This window comes from Molossus molossus, unplaced genomic scaffold, assembly GCF_014108415.1.
Source record: "Molossus molossus isolate mMolMol1 unplaced genomic scaffold, mMolMol1.p scaffold_m16_p_6, whole genome shotgun sequence".
Lineage (NCBI taxonomy): Eukaryota > Metazoa > Chordata > Mammalia > Chiroptera > Molossidae > Molossus > Molossus molossus.
Genome location: NW_023425399.1, coordinates 20,816,284 through 20,822,283, shown reverse-complemented (window position 1 = coordinate 20,822,283; position 6,000 = coordinate 20,816,284). Strand labels below are relative to the sequence as shown.

At 38.6% G+C, this 6,000-nt stretch overlaps 1 protein-coding gene across 5 annotated transcripts in view; it reads right to left on the bottom strand.

Annotated features, from left to right (window-relative positions):
- Positions 1-201: 201 nt before the first annotated feature.
- The window catches only part of NCOA6 (nuclear receptor coactivator 6), a 113,002-nt gene continuing 107,203 nt past the window's right edge, over positions 202-6,000 (bottom strand). For all 5 annotated transcript variants that reach the window (XM_036245828.1, XM_036245829.1, XM_036245826.1 and 2 more), the window contains one exon: positions 202-717. In XM_036245828.1, the coding sequence (XP_036101721.1) occupies positions 674-717 (44 nt within the window). In that variant the 3' untranslated portion in view covers positions 202-673. The remainder of the gene's footprint in view (positions 718-6,000) is intronic.

Below are 6,000 nucleotides of genomic sequence, written 5' to 3'. Positions count from 1 at the left end.
GCATTTTCCTCAACTTGCCAGGTACATCTCAGGTGCGATTAGGACAAGATGGGATTCTAAATTACAAAGAAGGCTGTTCCTATTCATTTATGATTCAAAGAAAAGAGCTTGCTCACCCAATAACCCTCTGTCAATAACATACGTTTATGTTCTAGGACAATGACATTTATTTAACACATTCAGTATTTCACATTGTACAAATCCTTAGATTCTTTTTATTCACTGGTCCATTTCTACAACAAATACATCCAAAACACTATATAATAAAATTATTTACAACATTTCCAAATGAGAAAATTCCTTTACCCTCACTACTGCTACTCACACAGTACTTCCACAGCACAATACATCATTAGATCTAAAAATGTTCACCCTGTACTCTAGGCTGCTTAGGAAATATGAAAACTAGTAACATAATCGCATTAGCTCCTCTCAATACATGGCAACATTTTAGAAACCTTGAACTTCATCAACACCAAAAGGGTACAACAACTCTGCTTTCCTCATTGCACTTTATGAAACAGGTTGCAGGGACTAGGAAAAGGGCCACATTATTAAAATGACTAGCTGTACAGATATGGGTTTAAAAAGTCACAGCTCAAAATTGTTTTTTGTTTTTGTTTTTTGTAAAATTCACACACATTTACAACTATCAAGTCGCTGTCCATCTTGTTTACTTGGATTTTCTTCGCTTGGATTGCACCACACTGGTTATGTCTGTGGAGGGAAAGGAAGGACATGTTCAGCTGAGGCAATTCTTTATAGCAGTGCCTTTTAGGCAAAGAACACAGGCTGACATAAGTGGAATCCTATTGGCTCTGAATCAGTCTAAGGGACTCAGAAGGAGCACTCAGTGTGAAGAGGGTCTCAAACTTCTGTACTGGCCCTGTGTTCTAGAGGCTGGTAATTGGGAAAATGTGATACAGGTGGTGGGAAATGAAGCACACATACCTGGCTGAAAAAAGGGGCAGGATGGGGAGAGCTTCTTTAGCTAGGCAATAAACCCACAATCTCCATCACCAGTTCCTATCAGCCAAAGAAATGATGGACAGACTGACAATGCTTCTGATGAGAAATCAATGAATGATGCTACAAGCAAATGAGTCAACTGTGCCAGAGTGCAAAAACAAGCCTCTCGATCCCTTTTGGAGCCAAGCCATTGTTCTGCAGCAAGGAACTCTTTTTGCCATGCTATAGTCAAAGTTTCTAAATAACATGACCATAACCCTTGGTCGACAAATGTCTACTGTGGCCTAGCCTGGTATATCATGCCTGTGGATACATACAGGCATATAAGCAATTCAGAGCAAGCCACAACCTGCTCTGTGAGCCTAGGTGAGCCTGAGGACTTCAAGGAAGAAAGAGGTGCACAAACTGAGTGATTTACAATTAGGGCAACAGTGACATAAAGAGGAATGCATGTGTTTTAATTTCTTTTGTGTTATCATAGTGTCTTAAAATTCACTATCTCGTATTTAAACTGTTTCTAAAAAACTTTTCCACACAAATTTCTTACAGGAGAGTACAATAAATAGTTTGAAGCTCTCCAAATGTAAACATTTAAAATCTCATATTGATCTTAAAAATTCACCCTAATTCTTTATGCTGCTCCATAGTAGATATTTTGGTTGTAATATGAAAACAATATTTTTAAATTACTTCCTATCAAGAAGAAAAAAAAAATTCTTCTCTAACATGTTAATGTATAAAATGAATCAGATTTATCCATCTCTGAAAACTAGGCTGAATTTTCTGATGTTGTATGTTAGATTCAGTGTTCTAAGCAACTTTTCTTCTCTTTTGTATCATAATATTTTGAGAACGCAGACTCAAAAGGTAGGTGCAAAAAGCAAAAATTTTACTGTTTTGTTAGCTAAAGTAATTGCTAAGAAGTGAGACTTTGAAGACTTTTTGTTGTTGTTGTTCAGATAGAGCGGGAGGGAGGGAGAGAGAGAGAGAGAGAGAGGAACATCGATGTGAAAGGGACACATTGAGTGGCTGCCACCTGCACGACCAACCAGGGCCGGGGACAAACTGCAGCCGAGGTACATGCCCTTAGCGGGAACCGAACCCGGGTCTCTCTGGACTGCAGGCCGACACTATAACCGCTGAGCCAAACCGGCCAGGGCTGAGACTTTGAAGACTTTTCAAGAGGTGATTTGTGCAATGTAATTTTAGGGCCTCTGTTGTTGGAAATTTCAATACGTTACATACTGAAATTGAATATTTTCTTGCTGGGAGGTCACGTTGCTTGTGCCATGGGGTAGAACCAGTCTCCCTGATTTCTCATTAGTTTTTTTGCTAATCAGAGGACAGTTAATCTGACAGGATGTTAATAATGGTGTTCATTTTAATTAAGTTAATGTAAATTAAGAATCTCACACAACAAAATTTCCCATAATCTTTACTTTCAACACTCAAGCTTCATTTTCACTGTAGCAAATTTATCATTTGCAGTAAAAATATACAGATTTTGTCTTGACCAAGTGTTCATCCTTAGAAAAATATCTATTAATTAGACCAACTTTGTAAGCTTCTCCTTTGTTGTGATATGAAGGATAAAGTGGTATGTCTGAAAAACACGTATGTGGCTGGGAAAAGAGGTGAAGAGAGTGTGTGTGTTTGTGTGGGGTGGGGCAGATAAGCAACTTCTGGCTTTCCCTCCCGACTCCTTCCATCTGTTACTGTTCCAAAGCACCCAAAGATCTGGCAGGCTGCCTCTCATTCTGAGGATGAATCAATGAGTGGGGCCATGAGTAAATAAGTGATCTGTGCTAAAAACTACAAAATTATGTGTGTGTGTATGTGTGTGTATATATAATCGTTTAGATACTAGGGTGGAGGATGGGAGAGGTGATGTAGGGTGTACTTTTATATTTTCATGAGGAAAAAAAAAACATCAACTTGATTCTGAAGACTCTTATCATGTTCCCTGGATAAATCTAGCCAATCTGGGTCATAAAACAAACTCTCTTTTAATGTCTTTATAAATCTGTCTAAAAAGATGAGTTTTTTGTTTTGTGATTCAATTTTCTACTTCCAACAAAATGTTACCACTCTTACTACTCCACTGAACACAATCACAGAATCTAGAGGCAAACTCTTTAAGGTAAGGAATTCTAGGTAACTGGTGGTACCTTCAGGATGTTCCTAAAGGCTGCCTAGCTTATCTGATTGTGCATAATTCCAGTCTCCAGCTTCCACAATCAATATCATGTTGGCAAAAAAACCAAAAAAAACCCATCACATATATTGTTGAAAAATTCTGATTTTTAAACCATTAAGGATTTTACAAGCAAATACAAAGATAGATATACAAATAGTTCAAAACCTAATAATGGACTTATTCATATATTCATATTTTAGAATCAGCTATATGGTTAAAACCTGGGTCAATGACAGTCTTTCAGGTGGTTGCCCATTTAAATTTGTAATCTGATAAGGGCATTTTTTTTTCAGCCTGGTTGCCTCTTTTTGACATTAAGCAAATTTGACCAAATCTACAGTACAAGGCTCTATTAAATCTTCTAGTAGGTGGGCTTTACCTTCGAGGAATTTTAGACATTGACCTTGTCTTTACTCATTTCATTGTGCTTTCTACTGTACTACTTCCACTGAAGACTTCTATTTAATTGTAAAAAAATTCTGAAAATTTCCTTTCAAAATTTGCATGGCTGGTTTCTAAATGATGCTACAAGGGTACAGTTTCAGGCAGTTATTGTTCAGGGTTTTCTGCCATAAGATGTATCTAATTATGTCTGTTCATTTGCATTTCCACAATAACAACACTTCTAAGAATATCTGTACACCCTATTTTTAGATTGTTGCTTCTCAAGTCACTGGCTGTGGGTAGAGTAGGGCTCTCATCCCATTTTGCTGTCAGAGGCATCTTAGGGTCCTCCAGGGAGACCCACAGCTGCTGATGATTATAGGTTGCTATGAACTTCCCTCATATTAGCCTATTTTCCCTGGTTTCTAACTTATGCATTGAACTTTATATTTTTAACTACTGATCCTTTCCCCTGGTTGAAAATTCAACACAAAATTATACACACAAGAGTAAATAAAGAATAAGAGAAAATAAAAAATAATTTCTCTTTTAATGGGTAACTCATCATTCTAGGAGTGGAACTACTCATTTGCATATTTGTAAACAACACTTCTGATCAAGTACAATTTTAAAAAGTAGTTCACTAATTTGTGGGAGCAAAAGTTTGTATTTGTAATTAAAAGTATGTGTGTGTGGGGAATCCAGCCAACCAAAAACAAAATGAAAGATTAGAGTGTGACCTATCAACCAATGTGGGCCTCCCTGGACTTGTCCAGAAATTACCCATCCCACCTGCTCCAATCTGGCAGTCTCGTAGGCCTCGGCAGCACGACATAAGCAAACTCTGTTCTTATAGCAGGAACATGATTAATATCACCATTTCCCCAATAGTTCAAAAGTACCAATACTTTTCATTATAGACTGCTCATAATATTTCTTAGCTTTCAAGATGCTTGTGTAAAACACACTATTTATGATTTTGTTTTTGCATATATGACTAAAATCTACTGAGTACAAAGAGGCAAAACCCTTTTCTCCTCAACACTTTAAGAAGTAGTGATGCTTCAGGAAGATGTTCTAGGTCCCCTGTACTACACATGTCTCCAAGTTTGAGACCCATAAATTTTAGAAACCAGCTTGATATTTTAGGATCACTTCATGGGTATGCTTTCAAATACAATCATGGAAAGTTACTTTATGAGTTTAGTTCACATCTGGATACAACATAACAGGCCAAATAATACATATATTTATTCTTTAATTTGGATCCAAGATCTCTAATACTTAAAAACCAAAAGAGCTACAGCACTCATTTCTGACTTAAAGGCAACTTAACCTAGGACAGTTAAGGACTGATAACCTGAGGGCTGATGTGGAGATCTATACACAACTGTGATTCCTGGGGTCTGCTCAGAGCTCTGCGATAGGGAAACATTCAGCACCCTTTCAAAGATCACAAAGCCTGTGAGTCATTATGGCCTCTGCTAAGCCAGTTTCTAAACCTCAAAGCATGGATGGGGCAGGTATTGCAACATGATTACCACCACTGTGGAATAATATCCAGTTTAAGTGTATAGGCCTATTACCCACCCCCTTTCTAAAACCGGTTCCAGGTTTCATCTCTCTTGGCTGGCAGTTCTCTACAGAGTAGCTCTAATTTGGGCATCTCTTCTTAACTGTCCCAGCTAAAATGAATTCTTTTTGGTGCATTGTAAATGACACCTTTAGTACCTTGAGTCTCTGGGCTCAGGTCGAATTACCAAAAATCTGGTGCATGACATCTTTAAAAGCCAACACTTCTTTCCTCCTTTAAAGGTAATTATACACCATTTTCTACAGATACAGTAGTGAGCAAAACCTTGATCCTTTGGGAAAGTGAGGAGCTAAAAGAATACACAGAATTGAGGGGAAGAAGATTTTCCCATAGAACTCCAGGAATCTTCCCTTTAGTGCTCTAAGTTTAGTAATCATATATTGAAAGAGGTACTTCTTTCCAACCAAGTTTCTGCTGAGGAGGTGGTTCCCAGGAAGGAGGAAGAAAGTTGTTGGTTCCACATCTGTTCTGTATCCAAAGTGGGGATACCTAAGAGGACCCTGCCTGTGGCAGGCTGAGGTAAGATGAATTCTACACCTCTGCTTTACCTGCACATGATCCATAGACCTGTAGCCTGTTCCCAGGGGCTCTTGTAAGGCATCATGAAATTCCTGCCCAGAAACATAACCTGCCAAAGACAGCTGAGTTCTCAGGTCAGTGTCTGGTATCTGGTGTTGGTGGACCACAACCTGCCCTGGATTTCAGGCTGGTGTCCCAATGGTACTTGACTGTTTCTCAGCAGTCCTGCTGATATCAGGCATTTGGCCAGGATCCCAGCTCTTGCCCAACTGGAGTTACTCAAGCTCAGTGAATTTCTTGGGAGAGTGAAGTATCAAACCCTCCTTCAGATCAGGGC